The 18,694-nt window shown below is 41.7% G+C and overlaps 1 protein-coding gene across 1 annotated transcript in view; it reads left to right on the top strand.

The window, feature by feature from the left end:
• The first annotated feature begins 238 nt into the window (after positions 1 to 238).
• Positions 239 to 18,694, top strand: part of LOC140495706 (succinate--CoA ligase [ADP-forming] subunit beta, mitochondrial-like) — a 97,866-nt gene continuing 79,410 nt past the window's right edge. The window contains exons 1-3 of the mRNA XM_072594710.1: positions 239 to 337; positions 2,829 to 3,003; positions 5,987 to 6,086. Coding sequence (XP_072450811.1) covers positions 266 to 337; positions 2,829 to 3,003; positions 5,987 to 6,086 — 347 coding nt within the window. The 5' untranslated portion in view covers positions 239 to 265. The remainder of the gene's footprint in view (positions 338 to 2,828; positions 3,004 to 5,986; positions 6,087 to 18,694) is intronic.

The raw sequence follows: 18,694 nt of genomic DNA, 5'->3' as shown, positions 1-18,694 counted from the left end.
TCAAGCTTGGGTTCATAAGTGCCCACAAGAACAGGGTAGAAGCCAGGGTAACATGAGACCCTTTTGAAGAGGGTACATTTCTCTGGGTGTGGAGCCTCCCTTCATTGTCGACTTCAGGCTTGTTCACATCGGCGCGCCTGCGCACTACACCCGCCCGGCCGTCTGCGCGCCTGCGCACTACTCCCGCCCGGCCGTCTGCGCGCCTGCGTACTGCTCCCGCCCGGCCGTCTGCGCGCATGCGCACTGTTAATTCGGCAAGACCGTCATGGCGACTTCTGTCCTCTGTCGCCTGTCGCTCGGGTCAAGCGGCAGGGCCGCGGCCCGCTCCGCTTCCAGGGTAAGGACTGAGCCGGGGAAGATGGGTGTATGCCAAGGAGTGGTCATGGGCGGCGCAGTGAGGGGAATGTCCCGTGTTTGTAGGCGGACTGGGTTCTCGGATCGGGCAGTGTTTGCCAGGGATCATTCTCCCTGCGTCGCCTCCTCCTCATCTCTTCCCCCCCCCCCCTTCCCCCCATCCCTCCCCCCCCACTCCCCATCCCTCCCCCCCCACTCCCCATCCCTCCCCCCCCACTCCCCATCCCTCCCCCCCCACTCCCCATCCCTCCCCCCCCACTCCCCCCTCCCCCCCCTTCCCCCCCTCTCCCCCCACTCCACCCCCCCACTCCCCCTCACCCCCTTCCCCCCCTCCCCCCCCTCTCCCCCCCCTTCCCCCCCCTCCCAACCCTCCCCCCCCCTCCCCCCCTCCCCCCCTTCCCCCCCATCCCCCCCCTCCCCCCCCCTCCCCCCCCTCCCCCCCCCTCCCCCCCTCCCCCCCCCTCCCCCCCTCCCCCCCCCTCCCCCCCCTCCCCCCCTCCCCCCCCCTCCCCCCCTCCCCCCCTCCCCCTTTCCCCTCCCCCCCTCCCCCCCTCCCCCCCCTCCCCCCCCCCCCCCTTTCTCCCCCCCCCCTTTCTCCCCCACCCTTTCTCCCCCACCCTTTCTCCCTCACTTTGAGTGTGAAGTTTGGAGCATCCCACCCTCCTCATCCTAATACAACTTGCCCACCTCTGCCAAGGTGTGTGCTGTCCAGCATTGAAGTCTTCAGTCACCTCAGAACACTGAGCTCCTCAATGGACAAAAGTTATTTTCTATCCTGAGGGACTACGTAGAAAATAAAGTGACAATGGTTCACTTGGTTAAAGATTCTATTTAAATGTTTTTCTTTATATTGGCTATTAAAATAATTCAGCCATGTGTGAACCATATCTGATTGGATAGCACTCTCACTTAAATAAAATAAGGAACTGCAGGCACTGAAGATCTGAAACAAACAGAAATAGAAATATCTCGAAAAACTGAAGATGTCTGGTGGCATCTTTAGAAGGAGTTAACATTTCAACTCCTGAGACCATTCTTCAGAACATTGGATACACTTGTGAGCACTGAAAACATTTGCTCATAGATCACCAGAGTGATGCTGGTGCTTAGCTGAAATTCCACAGTCGTCCCCCTGGATTAGCTAAACTTGCCATGTGACTGTGCTGCCAATCAGCAAAATTTGACCACAGAAATGCAAAATCAACATTATCAATAAAAATATCATTTAATGTCAAGATTTCACCATAAAAGGGCATGCAGAGCCTATGGGAATGTTGTCATAAATGTCATATGCTCTTCAGTCATGGTGGCTGATGGCCCTGACGAGTCCAATGAATACCTGTTTGCTTGTTTACCTAGCCACAACTGTCGTGATGCTCTGAGATTTCACACTATAACGTGAAACAGCAAAAATGTATTTGGCTGCATTGAGGACATGGCGGATTTTATCATAGATGTCAAAATAGCATGCCAAACAAAACAAGATTATGGAGATTTACCAGAGCTAGCTTTTTCAATGCGATGTCTTGACCTTTTTCAACTTTATAAGAGATAAACATATTGAATAAAGAGTTTGTCACATATTTATTGCTTTTCTGTGTTTTCATTTAGCATTTGAAACTTGTGTTTTTGGCGTACACTACACTAATACTCTTTTCGGTTTGCACGGACACGTACTTGCAGAAATAGGATTTCTTTGGCTGTCAAAATTTGCTTAACACTAAGCTGGAGGTGGTTTCCCTGACATTTGATTCATGTAATTTCGCAGTAACTTCTTTGTGAGCACAATATGCCAAATGGCCTCTTTTCGTGCTGTAACCACCCTGTGCTTCTGTGAACACCTTCTTTCAGTTTGCAAACGTATCAATTCAACACTTTATTCCCCAATGACCCCTCAGCCCTTAGACTGTTGCTGTGTTCCAATTATGTTGAACACGTGTTCGAAGTAGAAAATCTAGTTTATTGTCTTGGTATTTTACAGTCTTCTGGACTCAATGTTTTATTTGACAGTTTAAGTAATAATCTCTCTCCCCAATTTTGGTTCATTTCACTTTTAATTTTTTTTTGCGCTGCACATTTCTCTCTCATTTTCTTTGCTTTAAAATGGAAACTGTTAAGGATCCCAGTTTTCACACCACCTTGAGCCACACTTTTGTTCAGTTGTACCATTTCCACTCTCTTTGGCCAAAACCTGTTGCATTTCATCTCTCCTGTTCTTCAACCCTTCACAATATCTTACCATTTGTTCTGCTTTTGTTCCCCCCTACCCCATCCCTCCCTTTCTCAGGGCATGCTACATTTTTTACTTTATCATCTTTTGACAAAACATTACAGACCTGAAAACAAATAACTTTGTTTCGCTTGCTGCCAGACCTATTGAGAATTTCTCATTTTTCCAATTTCAGATTAAGCCATTATATTGTAAAGTGTCATTCTGAGGGAAAAACTATATCAGCTTTATTTTCTGTTCCTAGATTTTTGGTGGATCCTTAAATCCAGTTGCAAGTGAAATCCAGCAGCAACAACAACGGAACCTCTCCCTACATGAATATCTGAGTATGGGTTTATTGAAAGATGCAGGCATAAGTATCCCAAAAGGACAAGTTGCCAGTTCAGCTGATGAAGCCTTCAAAGTTGCCAAAGCAATAGGTATGCAGATTGTGACAGTTTGATGTGAAAATCGAGCATTGTTTTAAAGATTTAGTTGTGCTACCATCTTCAAGCATTTTCATGCTTTAAAAACAAGTGATTTAGACTGCGGAACCAGTATTGTGAGAATTGATCTCTACCATTTTGATAACCTATACAGTTTGACTTCAGTGTCCTCTAACTTGGAAACCCCAATCTAAATAATTGCAGAGTATTTCAGACTTTTCTGCTTTCCTATCCTTCAGGTAGTGAAACCTTCACCTTTGTCTGTTTTTAGCTAGTGGGCCAACACCTGCTGCAGCACAGACCTGAGGAGCTGAATGACTTTGCCATGTCAATTTATGTTCACTATTGTTCACTACAGTTCAATTATCATTGGGACAAGCTGACAAAGGAGCTTTACATTACGGTGTTAGAATTGTCCATCGAGATTTGCCTGTTTGATGGATTTCATTGTTCATGATATCCACAACTTCACAGATGACAAAGGACTCCCCTGCTCCTCAGATGCTGCCTGAACGGCTGTGCTTTTCCAACACTGTACTTTTTGACTGCGATCTCCAGCATTTGTAGTCCTCACTTGCTCCCAAAGTAAATATAAGCACAACTTCATGTTGACACATTCACACTTGAAATTTGCAGGTCCAATCCGTACAGTGCTGAACTAATTGATCTCAGTGACGAGGGCACCTGCAGTGCTATTAGGAAGGGAGTTCCACAATGTTGATCCTGTGACAGTCAAAGCACATGATATCATTCCAAGTCAGGGTGGTGAGTGGCTTGGAAGGGAGCTTGCTGGTTTTACTGTGGCCCTTGTTCTTCTAGGTAGTAGAAGTTGTGAGTTTGAAGGTGTTGTTGGAGGAACTGTGACAAGTTACTGCAATACGTTCTGTACAGATTTCTGCCACTGTTATCAGTGGTGTGAAGAGAGTGACTGATGATGTAAGTGGATGAGATAGCAATCAAGCAAACTTCTCTGTCATGGAAGTATCAAACTTCTTGAGTGGTCTACTCATGGAGAGTGTTCAGTTACAATCCTGACTTGAGCCTTGTAGATAGTAGACGGGCATTTGGGCGACTTATTGTGAGTTACTTACTGCAGAATTCTTATCCTCTGACTTGCTTTTGTACTTTATTTATTATCTGGTCCAGTTCAGTTTCTGATCAGTCGTGACCTTTAGGATGTCTATAGTCGGAGGATTTATGAATGGTAATGCCACTGGAAGTCAAGAGGTGGTGGTTAGATTCTCTTTTGTTGGAGATAGTCATTGCTTGACAATCGTGTGCCATGAATATTTCTTCTCACTTATTAAACTGAGCCTGAATTTTGTCCAGGTAATGCAGAGTATGGACATAGACTTTCTTCAGTACCTGATGACATGTGAATCGGGCTGCACAGTGTGCAATTAAAGAAAATAGGAGCAGAATTAGGCCATTTTTCCCTTTTACCTTTCAACATCTGTACTACTGAACTTATGATAGAGGGGAGATCATTGATGAAGCAGTTGAATTTGTTTGGGTCTAAGAGATGCTACCCTGAGATATTCCTGCAGTAGTCACCTGGGGCTGAGATGATTAATGTCTAATAACCCCAACAATCTTCCTTTGTGCCAGTTATGACTCCAGCCAGTGGAAAATGTTTCCCAACTCCTAATGACTCCAGTTCTATTAGAGTTCCTTAATGCCGTATGTAGTCGAATGGTGTCACTGTAGCCTGAGTGAGGGTGATACAATGTGTGCTGTAAAATACCAGGGCAGTTAGATATGCGTGTACAAGTATGCAGATCAGGGATGAGATGGCCCATCATTGCTCTTCCCTAAAATTTTTTTCTTTGACATCTAATGTCCATACCAAGCAAATTATTGAAACATTTGCTCCTAATTGCTTGTAAATTTGACAGAAAATGGACCTAGTTTTCCAAAGTGTTAATGTGATTTAAGATATGTCTTGTAATTATGCTGAGGTGGTGATTTCTTGAGTTAAACAAGAGTTAAACTCAAACAAGAGTTTTAAGTCTTTACTGAATAAAGCTCTGGTGTTATGCTGCTGTGTCCATTGTGATAGTTTAGGTTAATTCTTGTGGATATAAGGAAGTGATCACTCAGCTCTGGATCACGTAAAATGTGCAGCGATAGAGAGTTGCACACATGTTGTTCATCCGTGAATTTCGAGAGAGGACATTTTTGACTTGAATGTAGAAGTCAATGCATTTGGTAGTTTAATTATATTTTTCTGGAGTATAACTCTGATTTAAATTTTGTTCCATTAATTAATGCACGCAGCATTGAATATCAGCAGTTTTATCCCATGAAAACCCAATATCATTGACCTTGAATGTGATGTTCCCCTCTCAGTCTGTTTGTCCTTAAGTTACATGTTGACTGGTTATTGATTTCAAATATGAACCTAGCAAATAGTGGAAGGGATACTTTCTGCGGGAGATATAGTTTAATTTGATTTCAGTTCTTTGTTGATGACACAGAATTATTTGTTAAATGAACTTCATTAAAATATCTTTTGAGTATAGATTAGATCCAGATAAAACAAGGATGACATGTGCAAAGCAGTTCAAATGAATTAAAATAATCTGTTTCATTTGTGTTGAAATAAGAGTTTCGTGGCATTGTTTGAAGGAGGGATGATGAGTTTATTCAAAGTCTGGCCAATATTTTATCTTTGTTATTTATCTTGTTCTATTTATGGGATCTTGCTCCATAGATATTTGTTACTATGTATCTCACAACAAAAGTACTTAACTCATTACAAAGTGTTTTTGAATGTCCCAGGACTGTTAAAGGTGCAATAAATACAAGTACGAGTTCTTTTTTTTTCTGTATTTGTGCCATACCTGGTATACATTATATTTAAAATGCCATTCTCAGTTCTTTGGATTGAGTGAGTGACTGATTTCACATTTCAAATAAACCAGGTATGATTGTGCTCACCGAACTGACTGAATCATTAAACATTTTGTCCCTATAGGGTCGAAAGATGTAGTAGTGAAAGCACAGGTTCTTGCTGGCGGTCGAGGCAAGGGGGAATTTGAAGGTGGGCTGAAGGGAGGAGTGAAAATCGTTTACTCGTAAGTTTGGGTGATCCCTCATATTTATTTGATATTCAGAGGTCTAATGTTCACTTTCTTGGTATAGTGTTAACACTGGACCAACCCACTCCACTCCCCCCCCCCCCCCCCCCCCCCCCCCGCCCCCACACCCCTCCACCCCGCCCCCCCTCCACTCCATGGTCCCAGTAGGATCTGATTATTACTTTAGGTCTACGGTGCACATCACTTTGCTACCAGTCTAGAGGGCAAACTGATTTGCGTCATAACCCGTTAGCTCGTTTTTTGAGTCGGTAAAAGATTTCTCACTGTACTTGCATTTTTTTGAGGTTTATAGTGCAAGGGCTGATTATCCAGGATAATGGCATGATGCCAAATTGACAAATATCAGATATAACGCCAAAATTTGTTTAAGAAAGCACAGTAAACATTAATTATTCCAAAGAGATATTGTAAATATTGCTGTCCATTGAAAACATGGGCAAGATTCATTAGTACAATTGTCAGGAGCTTTGTTGTTAAACTAAATAAATTTCAAAGGCTGTTAATATTAGTAGAGGAGACAATATAAACAGAAAATATTGAATGTGCTATGCAGCGATAGTATATTGTGTTATTGATTAAAAGGCTTCCAGTCCTTCTGGGATTTTGTTTTAGCACAAAGTAAATCTGATTTGTCTGCATTCTGCCTGTTAGAAGATTTATTATACGCAATCAAGTTGAAAGATCGGCATGCAATAGTACATTCAGAATTTCATGCCTCTAAAATCAGTTAATTGGAATGGACCGATGAGAATGTTTCATTATTTAAAAGGAGGATATGGGTATTGCCATACAAAAATAGGCCTTAATAGATCAATGAACTGATCTTAATGGTAAAGTGATCAATCTCAGCATTACTAAAGCCAAGGTCCACGTCAACATGTTCTAAAGATCTGAAATGTCCTAGAAAATAAAACGTTTGCCTGAATCACACAGTATACTTAAACAAAATAATGCTTGTAGTATTTCAATAAGTTTATTAAAATTGTTTTGAACTTGTTCTGTAAAAGATCATTCAGAAGTTATATGAAAATATATGTTTGGAAAGGCTTAGTACAATGTAGTCTAATGAGACCTACTGAAATTTATGCAGATAACCAATCTTAGGAGTCTGCTCGAATGTGTTACATACAATATATAAGAACCCTAATATAAAATATCAATAATCTAATGATACTTTTCCAGGAGAATTTGCAGTGAATCATTGCACATAGAAATTCAAAAGTAAATGTAGGAAATTAAGCTATTTGACTGTTTGGACATAGAGTCATAGAGGTGTACAGCAAGGAAACAGACCCTTCGGTCCAACTCGTCCATGCCGAACAGATATCTGAACCCAATCTAGTCCCACCTGCCAGCAGTTAGCCCATATCCCTCCAAACCTTTCCTATTCATACATCCATCCAAATGCCTTTTAAATGCTGCAATTGTACCAGCCTCCATCACTTTCTTTGGCAGCTCATTCCATACACGTTACACCCTCTGTGTGAAAAAGTTGCCCCTTAGGTCCCTTTTGTATCTTTCCCCTCTCACCCTAAACCTGTGCCCTCTAGTTCTGGACTCCCCGACCCCAGGGACAAAACTTTACCTACTTATCCTATCCATGTCCCTCATAATTTTGTAAACGTCTATAAGGTCACCCCTCAGCCTCCGGCGCTACAGGAAAAACAGCCCCAGCCTGTTCAGCCTCTCCCCATAGCTCAAATCCTCCAACCCTGGCAACATCCTTGTAAATCTTTTCTGAACCTTTCAAGTTTCACAACATTCTTCCGAAAGGAAGGAGACCAGAATTGCACGCAATATTCGAACAGTGGCCTAACCAATGTCCTGTACAGCCACAACATGACCTCCCAACTCCTGTACTCAATACTCTGACCAATAAAGGAAAGCATACCAAACGTCGTCTACACTATCCTATCTACCTGCGACTCCACTTTCAAGGAGCTATGAACCTGAACTCCAAGGTCTCTAGGGCCTTACCATTAACTGTATAAGTCCTGCTTAGATTTATTTTCCCAAAATGCAGCGCCTTGCATTTATCTGAATTAAAGTCCATTTGCCACTTCTCAGCCCATTGGACCATCTGATCAAGATCCTGTTGTAATCTAAGGTAACCTTCTTCGCTGTCCACTACACCTCCAATTTTGGTGTCATCTGCAAACTTACTAACTATATCTCTTATGCTCACATCCAAATCATTTATATAAATGACAAAAGGTAGAGGACCCAGCCCCGATCCTTGTGGCATTCCACAGGTCACAGGCTTCCAGTCTGAAAAACAATCCTCCACCACCACCACTCTCTGTCTTCTATCTTTGATCCAGTTCTGTATCCAAATGGCAAGTTCTCCCTGTACTCTGTGAGACCTAACCTTGCTCACCAGTCTCCCATGGGGAACCTTGTCGAATGCCTTACTGAAGTCCATATAGATCGCGTCTACCACTCTGCCCTCATCAGTCCTCTTTGTTACTTCAAAAAACTCAATTAAGTTTGTGAGACATGACTTTCCAAGCACAAAGCCATGCTGACTATCCCTAATCAGTCCTTGCCTTTGCAAAACATGTACATACTGTACCTCAGGATTCCCTCCAACAACTTGCCCACCACCGAGGTCAGGCTCACTGGTCTATAGTTCCCTGGCGTGTCCTTACTACCCTTCTTAAAGAGTGGCAAGGCTTAGTACAATGTAGTCTAATGAGACCGACTGAAATTTATACAGATAACCAAACTTAGGAGTCTGCTAGAATGCAATATATTAGAACCCTAATATAAAATATCAATAATCTAATGATACTTTTCCAGGAGAATTTGCAGTGAATCATTGCACATAGAGTGGCACCACGTTAGCCAACCTCCAGTCTTCTGGCACCTCACCTGTGACTATCGATGATACAAGTATCTCAGCAAGAGGCCCAGCAATCACTTCCCTATCTTCCCACAGAGTTCTAGGGTACACCTGATCACGTCCTGGGGATTTATCCACCTTTATGCGTTTCAAGACATCCAGCACGTTTTCCTCTGTAACATGGACATTTTGCAAGGTGTCACTGTCAATTTTGCTACTTTCTATATCTTCCATATCCTTTTCCACAGTAAATACTGATGCAAAATACTTGTTTAGTATCTCCCCCCATTTTCTGCGACTCCACACAAAGGCCGCCTTGCTGATCGTTGAGGGGCCCTATTCTCTCCTGAGTTACCCTTTTGTCCTTAATGTATTTGTAAAAACCCTTTGGATTCTCCTTAATTCTGTTTGCCAAAGTTACCTCATGTTCCTTTTTTGCCCTCCTGGTTTCCCTCTTAAGTATACTCATACTTCCTTTATACTCTTCTAAAGATTCACTTGATCTATCCTGTCTATACCTTACATATGCTTCCTTCTTTTTCTTAACCAAACCCTAAATTTCTTTCATTATCCAGCATTCCCTATACCTACCATCCTTTCCGTTCACCCTGACAGGAATGTACTTTCTCTGGTTTCTCGTCTTCTCATTTCTGAAGGCTTCCCATTTTCCAGCCGTCCCTTTATCTGCGAACATTTGCCTTCTGTCAGCTTTTGAAAGTTCTTGCCTAATACTGTTAACATTGGCCTTTCTCCATATTAGAACTTCAACTTTTAGGTCTGGTCTATCCTTTTCCATCACTATTTTAAATCTAATAGAATTACAGTCGCTGGCCCCAAAGTGCTCCCCCACTGACACCTCAGTCACCTGCCCTGCCTTATTTCCCAAGAGTAAGTCAAGTTTTGCACCTTCTCTGGTAGGTACATCCACATACTGAATAAGAAAATTTTCTTGTACGCACTTAACAAACTCCTCTCCATCTAAACACATAACAGTATGGCATGAAAGGTAATAAAGGTCAATATTCTCCTGCGCCATCATTGTCACAGGGATATGTGAACAATGCAGTGAGGAGGAAGTTGTGGAGTAAATGACCATTTCTTGTGACTGCCCATGTTTTTGTACAGCCCTGCCATTATCTTCAAAAACAGTTAAACAGTAATTATCTTGGCTTGGTCCCCATTGAAATTAATTGTGATTGCCATTTTCCTACACTTAAATCATTTTTCACGTCATTAGCATTTAGAGTTAAAATAATAATGTATTGTGTATTATATTATAAGATATTCACTGAATCAAATGATTTTTAAATGATCCAGGAAATAATTTTGATGTCTTTAAATAAAATGCACTGAGGGTAGAAATAACAGAGTTTGACATGAGTGCGACTGGTGCATGCTTTAGAAAATACATGCGGATTTTCAAGTATTTTATCTTGTGGCTGTCAGAATTCAGATGCATTTGAATTTTGAGCAAACTAGCAAGGAGATAGCACCCAGTTCACTATAGGCTTCCATCTAGCATTGAGGATTGTTTGCTGTTATTAAAGGTAATATGCAAAAAAATCAGATTGCACTATTAATCACATTCACACACAATTTGCTAGTCCTAATTTTTATTTAGGTGAATATAACTATGTATTCAATGAAGTCTGGGGCTGTCGTATCTTGGAATGCCATCAAAGTATGCATTTATTACTGTTGTAGAGTTCACACAAAATAAACCACTCTATAAGCCAATGGTATAAGAGTGGATGGAAGTGTTTCTAAGAAATGAAAGGAAGATGAAAAAACACTAATGAAAAGATTAAAATGTGTTCTGAAACATTTGATAAACCAACTCAAGTATGTTTAATTCATTAAAAATAATTAAAGCTTACAAGCATAAATAAGGTATTTTTAAACTGGATGTGAATATTGAACAAGATGGTGGTTATCCTCTGGTAATTATCATTGGCCTGAATTAATATATCAGCTCCTATGTTCATGGTATCTGGCTAATCCTTGAACTTTCTTAACCAATCATCATTCCTGACAGACCCATCATGGAAGGCAGGACATTTAACACTATCTAAGATGATGTGACATGTATTACAAACTTCTGGTTCCTTCTCTGACCCAACAGGAGCTTCACCTCACAACAGATCTGAAGCCTATGGTATAAGCGGCTAAGAACCTGCCTACTGGAGCAAGATAGCCTAATCCATAGATAGGTAGGACAGCACTTTGAGACCAGGTACCTAGCAGTGTTTAGCTGTTTTAAGTGAAGATAACTGTTTTAATTATATAGGATTAATCAAATAATGTACATTTGCATGGGGAAGTCTTAAGGCTTATTTCTTAAAGCGTATTTCTTTACAGAGTTAATGTCAGCAGTCATTATGTAGCACAGATGTGTTCAGTTATACTATTGGCAAAATAACCACAAAAATGTACAATTTTGGAAATATCTTGTAAATTTAATGGCATTAGAATTAGAAACCCTACAGTGTGGAAACAGGCCATTTGGCCCAACAAGTCCACACTGACCCTCCGAAGAGTAACCCACACAGACCCATTCCTCTACCCTATTACTCTACATTTCCCCTACCTAATGTACCTAGACTACACATCCCTGAACACTATGGGAAATTTAGCATGGCCAATTCACCTAACCTGCACATCTTTGGAGTGTGGGAGGAAACTGGAACATCCAGAGGCAACCCATGCGGACACTGGGAGAATGTGCAAACTCCACACAGACGATTGCCTGAGGCTGGGATTGAATCCAGGTTTCTGGTGCTATGAGGCGGCTGTGCTAACCACTGAGCTACTGTGGTGCCTAAATAGCAAATGGAAGCGTATCTGCTTTTCTGTGAAGTCTATTTCCCAACAAATTCGCTTATAGATTTCTAGATACAGCAATTTAAAAATGTTCTTGTATGCTTATCAGGCTGAGGAATGGTGATGCTAGAGCAAAAGTAGTTTAAATCTCAGGCATGTAGTATGTGCATAAAGCATTCACTAATTAAGGGTTGAGTAGTTTGATACAGAATATAATTCAGTGATGATTCTTCCACTGAACTGATTTAATTGCAGAATCACAGCAACACTTCAGTTATGAATGCAAGCATTTGTATTGTTTCGTGCGTTTACTACTTGTGAATAGTGATCGTGGCTACCATCCCATTCCTTAATATTCCATAATACTGTAGCAATATTGAATTGCAATGGCAGCAAAGTAGACATTGAGTTTGTTGAGCCCCTGCCACTTGTGTTCCACAAAATTGAACCAAAAATATGACATTCCACCAAATTCCATTGCTAACTTAAACAGTAAAAAAGAAATAGCTTAAATTTCAAATATTATCTCTTGCTTTTGCAAAATAATCTGATTCCATCTTTAATTGGGCATCCCTTCTCTCTTTTTAATTTCATCCAGTCCCAGTATTTACCCACCAAAAGTTCAGCTTCTTGTTGAGAGTAAAATTAGTCAGTTAGATTTGTTTCATTTTGTGATTCAGTAATTCCTGAAAAGTACATAGTTTGTGTTACATGAGCGCAGGGTAGTGAACATTTTGTTTTGACCAATATGGATTCATAAAACCAATAGTTTTAGAAGCACAAATAGGGTTTAATAACCTGCTCAGTTTTTTAGCAGGATAGATGAGGGATGTGATGTATTTGGATATTTTGAAAACTTTCAACAATTTCCCACATAAGTTATTGTGCAGAATTAAAACACATCGGATTGGTGGTAATATACAGGCGCAGATGGAGAACTGATTAGCAGACAGGAAACAGAGCAGGAATAAATGGATTGTTTTCTGAGAGGAAATGGGGACAAATGGGATACCACAGAAATCAGATGTTGGCACCCAGCTGTTCACAATGTATATCAAAGATTTGGAAAAGGAAATGAAACATGATTTCCAAGAAAATGTGCATTTGTTTATTTCAGTAGAAAAAAAATGGAAAATTAATATTTGAAGGGTGACAAGTTAGAAAAGGTTGATGTACAAAGGGACTTGTAAATATTTTGAATTAACCTGTTCACACATGTTACGATATTCTTCTGTAGCAGTCAGGATTTGAACGGGATGTACTTGATCAAAAGTCCCACTGCTTCATAAGAGCCCACTCTAGGTGTCCTTGCACACCAGTAATTGAAAGCAAGCATTAGGAAGGAAAGACTGTGTTGAGTACAAGAGCAATTTTGCGGAGGTCTTCCTGTATCTGTGCAGGACCCTGGTGAGACCACACCGAGAGTTTCGTGTGCAGTTTTGGTCTCCTTACCTCAGAAAAGATATACATGCTATAGTGGGAATCCAGCGAAGGTTCACCAGAGGGGAGCATGGTGCAGGGATTCATGGGATCCATTCACAGAAGAGACTGGTGAGAATTAACCCACAGAATGTTCAAAGCAGACCTGGAATATCTAAGATGTATTCTGACCAAAAATTCATAAATGTTCACTTTCTAACAGAACTCTCAGGAATATTGGTTCAAACTGAGAATTGTGGCAAAGTTGAGGATAGTACATAGTCTAGGCTGTGTGCAGCATAAAATTGGCTTCAGTATTATGATTTCCTTTGTGTGGTTTAGTGCCATGGTAACATTGCAATTGTATGTTATGAGGAAATTGTGATATACCTTTTGTTTAAACTGAAGTTGTTAACTCCCTGAAATGCCACTTGGTGGCAGGATAGACTGAGCAAATGGCCTGTTGAAAAATCTATCTGTTGAAATCAGAATCTTGAGTTATTGTACTATGTATTCTTTTGAAAAATGATGATGGCTGATGGTATTTAAATGCAGTAACCTTTATTTAGTCTTCTTGCTCACATTACTAAAAAGCAAGTGCTTATTACCAAACAGGATGGTAGATTGGTATTTAAAAATCTCTTTCACTACCTTCCACAAAAGGCAGTGGATGCAGTGTCAGTTGTTAATTTTAAATCTGAGACAGATCTTTTTTTTTTGTTAAGCAAAGGTATTAAGGGAATTACCAAAGGCAGGTATATGGAGTTAGGCCACAGATCAGTCATGTTATCATCAAATGGTGGAACAGGCTCAAGGATCTGAATGGCCTACTCCTGCTCCTAAGTCCCTAACTTAAGTGTCTCACAACAATAACCTGCTACACAATGCACTTCAACTTTGTTTTCACCAAGCCATTTTCATTGGATGTCTGATAACTTTTATTGACTTCTCAAGGTATTAATGGAACTCAATAGGATATTTACCAAAAGTATTTAATGCTTCCAGTTGACTTGGAAAGGGGAATACATTGGAAAATTTAACTTGAATTTTAGGAAATTAGTGTGTGCTTTACCTCCAAAACCATGTAGCACTTAACTATGTTATGTGATGTATAGTTACTTCTGCAGTGATTGTCACGAGATCAGCCAGGTGAGCCTCATAGAATATGACTTCCCAGATTGGAGCTTTTAATCTGGTCCAATCAAGGAGCCCAGATATCGGCAGGAGTGTCAGAATCTTGTTCACTGTGGCACTGAGGTAGCTGGATCAATGTCAAGGACTTTCCATGTGAAAATAAAAGGTGACTTGGTTTTGGGATATCAGCCTCTGTGGAATTATTTCAGTGGTGATGAGAGAAAAGCATGTTGCTGAAGAAATTCACTCATATTAGCTATCTTTGAATTGTGGTAATCATTTCTGGCGTCGTCATGCTGTTTTTTGGGAAGCATGACCCGTTTGATCCTCCCATCGAAGACTGGACCCAGTATGTGCAAAGAATCTGTTATTAATTCCAGCAAAATGACATTGCTTTCCATCTGCCCCATCGAGTAATTCTGCTAACAGCTATCTTGTATGTTGACCCGGAAACATTTCCACAATTTTGCGAGGCCCGCTCCATGCCATTTACCTTACAGGCAAAAGTGAGGGCAGAAGGCTGGAAAGTGAAGGAATCATCAAACCTGTCTAGTTTGCAGAATGAGCAGCACCAGTTGTACCGTTTGTGAAGCTGGCAGCTCGCTTCAACTCTTGTGGGGATTTTAAACAAACAGTAAACTGTTTTTCACAGCTGGATAAATATCCAATCCCTTGCACAGAGGATTTATACGCGAAGCTGACAATGGTGAGGGGTGTGGGTGTTGTCCTTCACAGAGGTGAACATACGTACTTGCAATTGCGGTTAGATGAGGATGCCTAGAAGTATGCTACAATTAATACCCATAAGAGCTTGTGCTAATATACAAGACTGCCGTTTGAGGTATCATCAGCCTGCACTGCTTTTCAGCCGATAGTGGAGAACATTTGACAAGATCGACCCCAGGCCACCATTTATCTCGAAGATGTGCTAATAACAGGTGAGACCAGCAAGGAGCATTTCAAGCACATGGACATAGTCCTTACACGTTTCTCCCAGGCAGCAGGGGGCAGGGTGGCAGGGTGAAACAACATCAGGAATGCCAATGTCGGTTACAAGACTCCACTAAGCGAGAGAGACAGTTTATTTCAGGGGACGGTGTTTGGTATTGGAACCATGGGAGTGGCCCTGCATGGGAAAAAGGCATAGTCAACGTGATGTCAGGTCCGATGACGTATAATGTTCAGGTGGGTGTGACGGTCCTGTGTAAGCATGGGGTCCATATGAAAGCTGCAAACTCGCAAACGGTGTGCCGGGCTCCTTGATTGCCTTTCTGACTGTTCCAGGTCCCATGGGTTCTCCCTTGCTGTCAAGTGTTGAAGATACCTTGGAATCTGTCATGGGCACAATGGATGTCGCTGTCTCAATGATTTCCGCTGCAAGGTGGTGCTGGAGCAAGACTCTCCGGTCAGAGCTCGTCTGCTCTGCACGCTCTTCTTTTTCTTCCCTTTTTCTTCCTCCTAGTGTCTTTTAAAATTTTTCTTATTTTCTTCCCTTCGATCCTGGCTTTCAACAATGCCCCCCATCCTGGCCTCCGGTGACCTCTGGCGAGGAACAAAGATTCCCTGCCTCCAAGCTGACTCTCGGCTTCCCGGTGTTGGCGTAGTGACCCCCTATCTGGCGCAGCAACCTCCTGGCATAGCATAGTGACCTTCTGGCCTCTGGCACTGGCCTCCCAGTGTGTCACTGGCGCAGTGTGGAGACAGGGCATGGTGCGTGCCAGCATGGTCTATTGTACCGAACTTTTTTCTGTAACGCTGGATATTTTATTTCTGTAACAAATCTTGTGACTAAAGAAGCTGTGCTCAGGTAATTTTATATTTAAGTTGGCCCTGTAATTGGCCACATATAAACTTTTCACTATGCTTATTGAGTATATCTGACAATAAAGGCTATTCTGTTCACTGCCGGAAGAGGAGAATGGATTTCTTCTGAGCTGCTCTGGTTGCAGGAGATGAGCTAATGTGTGTTACACGCCATCCGTATCAGAGGCAGATTTGGAGGAACCTGACCCGGTGCTAAAACGCCCCAAGAGGAGCCACAAAAAAAAAGATTTGGCCTCGTCCTCAGACTCAGAGGGTGAGTGATGTAGCGATGGTAACGAGGTCAGTCAGGTGGACCTCATACAATATGAGTTCCAAGATTGGCGCTGTTAACATGGTCTGATTGGGAAACTTTGGCTGACAGATATAAACAGGACCGTCAGAGGGTTTTGTTAACTTTTGAGATCTGGCTGTGAGGAAGCTGTGTCAGTGTCATGTACTATGCCTGTGTAAATAAAGGGGGACTTGGTGAAAGGATACTGGCCTCTGGAGTTATTTCAACTTCTCTGTGTGGCCAGAAAGTGTTGCCCTTGGCAAATCAGTATCAGTATAGAGACATGGTATACTTTTGTACACTTGGTCAAATGTTTAATTACAAATATGTCCACAGTCAGATGTACTAGAATTGTCACTTCTATTCACTGATAGCTCTCCAAAGACCTTGCCAAGACAGAAAGCAGAATCTTGATGCGTTTTCATATTTGTTAAATAAGGATTGTGTCGTCTTTTTTATTGTGTTGTGGATTGAAAGGGAGAATTACTATTTATAAAGCCAAGGATGAGGAAAGGATTACCATGCTTTTTAAAAGCAGGTTACCACCTCTCATTGTAAATGTTGCTACCCTGTTGTTTTTCTCAGCCAGTAGGAGGGATTTAGTTGCAAATGATCTATGACCAGGAAGTGTCTGCAAAATGAGTCAGCTGGTACCAAGTAGCTGAGTGATAACCAGTTGTCGATAGCAAAAGCCTACCTGTCAACAACAGGATGTCTGGCTCCAAGGTAGCTGAGTAGCTTCTTGGCATGAATAAGATAGCAGAAGCAATTGGTCCTCCAGGAAGGAAGGAAGGCGCTGTTCTTTTTTCTGTAATAAAAACCATCAAAAGCCTGAAAAATTATATTCCCTCACCAGTTGCTTAAGCTGCTGCTTTGTACTCTTGTCAACAACTTTGATAAGTTGCCAACACTATGAAATACCTGGAAAAGAGGGTGATCGATGAGGTGGAAGTCATGGCAAGTCAAAAGAATCATTTTAGCAAATCATGTGAATGGACCATTGAACTGCCCTCCCAGATTTTCCATCCAGTGTTTGGGGGGAAGGAGGAATGGTGTGTGTGTGTGTCTGCCTGCCTGAGTATAACAGGAGATTTACCAGGGGTCAGAGCTTTAAGTAGTGATGGTTTCTAACTTTTTACTTGCAACTAGACCCTAGTTGCTTGGAGCAATTCTTGTTAAGTACAGAAACTTGGTTTGTACTGTCTGTCAAATCTATATCCAAAAGCTGCTAAAGCAGTTCTGAATGGTTGCTTTTAATTTGCTACAATTTTGTCCTTGCATTATTACACTGGGGACAAAAGCAGAATTTCCTGGAAGAGCTCAGCAAGTCTGGCAGCATCTGTGCAGAGAAATCAAAGTTAACATTTTGGGTCCGGTGACCCTTCCTCAGAATATTGGATACGTCAGTACAATTGCGCACATGCTGGAGGATGCAATGCACAAATGTTTTGGAGTATCAAATTCAACTTCTGTTTCTGTTAAAGATGATTTGAAGCTGGTCCAATGATTTTAGGTAGTTAGGTGAGGAGCGAATCAGACCCAATACAGGATGCTGTTTTTCGATGTAATGTTATAGAGTCATAGAAATGTACAGCATGGAAACAGACCCTTCGGTCCAACTCATCCATGCTAACCAGGTATCCTAAACTAATCTAGTCCCATTTGCCAGCATTTGGTCCATATTCCACTAAACTCTTCCTATTATGTGCCTTTTAAATGTTGTAATTGTACCAGCCTCCACAACTTCCTCTGGGAACTCATTCATACATGCATGACTGTGTGAAAAAGTTGCCCACTAAATCCCTTTTAAATCTTTCCCTTCTCACATTAAGCCTATGCCCTCTAGTTTTGGGCAACCCCACCTCGGGGAAGAGATCTTGTCTATTTACCCGATCCCTGTCCCTTACTTTGTAAATCTCTATAAGGTCACCCCTCAGCTTCCGATGCTGCAGGGACAATAGCCCCAGCCTATTCAGCCTCTCCCTAAAGCTCAAACCCTCCAACCCTGGCAACATTCTTGTAAATCTTTTCTGAACCCTTTCAAGTTTCATAACCTCCTGTAGCAGGGAGACCAGAACTGCACACAGTATTCTAAAAGTGGCCTAACTAATGTCCTGTACAGCTGCAACATGACCTTCCAACTCCTACACTCAATGCACTGACCAGTAAAGGAAAGCATAGCAAATGTCTTCTTCGCTACCCTATTGACCTGCAAATCCACTTTCAAGGAACGATGTACCTGCTGTCCAAGGTCTTTTTGTTCAGCAAAGTTAT

Source organism: Chiloscyllium punctatum, chromosome 25 (assembly GCF_047496795.1).
Source record: "Chiloscyllium punctatum isolate Juve2018m chromosome 25, sChiPun1.3, whole genome shotgun sequence".
Lineage (NCBI taxonomy): Eukaryota > Metazoa > Chordata > Chondrichthyes > Orectolobiformes > Hemiscylliidae > Chiloscyllium > Chiloscyllium punctatum.
Note: the sequence above shows the minus strand (reverse complement) of the source record. Positions and strands in the feature narration are given on the sequence as shown.